This window comes from Glycine soja, chromosome 5, assembly GCF_004193775.1.
Source record: "Glycine soja cultivar W05 chromosome 5, ASM419377v2, whole genome shotgun sequence".
In the NCBI taxonomy this organism is placed as follows: Eukaryota; Viridiplantae; Streptophyta; class Magnoliopsida; order Fabales; family Fabaceae; genus Glycine; species Glycine soja.
In genome coordinates this window covers 10,770,203-10,772,297 of record NC_041006.1, presented here as the reverse complement: position 1 = coordinate 10,772,297, position 2,095 = coordinate 10,770,203, and the positions used below count along the sequence as shown (strand labels likewise).

The following is a 2,095-nucleotide window of genomic DNA, read 5'->3' as shown; positions in this document are numbered from 1 at the left end:
AATTTTTCTTAAGCGGTTCTTCCTATGGTCATCATGGCTTGAATAGTCAGCTTGTGCTGAAAGTCATGTGAATTATGCAGTGTGCAAATGAAACAACTACTAGTACTATTGTAGACAAGTTTTCCTTCTCCATTATTCACGGAAAAAGCTAAACCCATTATCATTATGGTTCTTCTCTATATGAATACTGGACAGCCCTCATATTGTTGATAAAAGGCTTTAAATACACTGTGGCTAATTTCTGTATGGTTTTTTTTAGGGTTATCATTTACTACTGCTAATTGGCGTTGCTGTGGAAGCGCTTTGATTATATCTTTGAAGCCTCGAACTTAGGTATTTATATGTTTAATTCAAAAACTAATTTGAAATTGTTGTTGTATGCATTACTGGTATATTTGTAACTTATGCTATGCCTGTCTACATGACCTTTCTTTCATTGGACTGATATGTTCATGCCTTCTCTATATATATGTTGTGACTGCCACTGCCCTTCTCTCTGTCTTGTATTATCTTTTTTTTATCAGCAAAATTATAATTTGTATTAATAACTGTGAGTACCAAAGGTACTAAATATACAAGGTAAAAACCAGTAGACTAGCAGAACCATAGGTCCTACGAATCAGGTGCCAATCTAAATAGAATACAATAACCCTGCACTGCTACCCTAATCAAAAAATGTTGTTGATAAATTACTAGACCAATAGTTGTAGGGTTGGGCAAAGCCTTTCTCCAGCTTTCTTCTCCGCAAATTCCCTTTAGTTGGGATTCTATGTTTGATCAATCGACAAGCAAATGTTTTGTTTTGATCAGCAAAGATAAATATATTATATTGAAATAAAGTACCAGAGGTACTAATTACAAAGGTATGGACTATTATATGAAGTACATAAGTAGTCTAATAGGTCTACTTGTGTAGTATACAAGTATTTCTGTAACTATGTGCACTCCCTCTACAAAAACAAAAAGCCTTGTCTAATATTTCTTGACCACTGATTATAGTGGACTGTGAAGTCCTTCTCAAATTGTCTAAGCCAAGTCCAAATTATAAAGATAGCATCTTCAAAAAGTCGATTAGTATCAAATTCTGCATTTGCAAACAAAATTTTGTTTCTGAGCTTCCATATAGACCATGTTACTGCAGCCACCAATACCTCCATCGCTTAGCCCTTAATCCTTCGATCTGGATAGAAATGTGCTGCATGAAGTGTTGTTTCAGGCTGAAGGGGAAAGCGCCTTTGATATTCATCCATGACATCGATTCCCACCAAATTGGTTGGATTTTGATGCAATGAATAAATAGGTGAGATTCATCTTCCATAGCTCCACTGTAGAAAAGGCAAAGCATATTGTTGATCTGTATGTTCCTTTTTCGCAGATTCTCCTTTGTGGGCAGTCTGCCCCTGCATAATCTCCAAGCGAATACCACAATTTTGCTAGGTATCTTTGCCTTCCATAGTTCCATACTCCAATCCTCCTTCTGGCCACCAGCAATTTCCTCCCATATCAGATTGTAGGCGCTACGAGTTGTGTAAATCCCTGATGAATCTCCTATCCACTCCCAAATGTCAATTTGTTGTTGCTGTATGGTTTGTCCTTCTACCTCCCTAAGGAAACTGATGGCAGTATCAATTTCATTGTCAAAAAGCAGTCTTCTCCATGAAAAATTCCATTCCCAGCCCGTGTCATTTTGAGTTCCCATCTGCCTAATGGTGTGATTCTGTTGTGAGGATATAATAAACAGCCTGGGGTACCTTTCTGCTAGCGACTCCTGTTGATTAATCCACTTATCTGTCCAGAATCTAACTTTCTCTCCATCCCCCACCTTCCACCTCATCTTATTTTGAATAACCAGTCCCTGTTGAGATTGATTGAAAGCTTGTTTTAGATCCCTCCACCAAACAGATTGTTTTGCTCAATTTCCTGTTTCTTCAAGGTTCCTCCATCCACCATATTTGGAATTCAAAACTCTGGTCCACAGCTCACCATTTTTTGCATTAATTGCCACTTCCATTTTCCAAGTAGTGCGAGGTTGAATGTTTCAGTATCCTTGATGCCCAGGCCACCCTTTTCTTTTGGTAAACATACCGATTTCCAT

At 37.8% G+C, this 2,095-nt stretch overlaps 1 protein-coding gene across 1 annotated transcript; it reads right to left on the bottom strand.

Moving 5' to 3' along the window:
• Positions 1-1,132: 1,132 nt before the first annotated feature.
• LOC114411134 lies at positions 1,133-1,834 on the bottom strand. The gene has a single exon (XM_028374891.1). The coding sequence runs from the start codon at positions 1,832-1,834 to the stop codon at positions 1,133-1,135; it is 702 nt and encodes a 233-aa protein (XP_028230692.1).
• Positions 1,835-2,095: the final 261 nt, after the last annotated feature.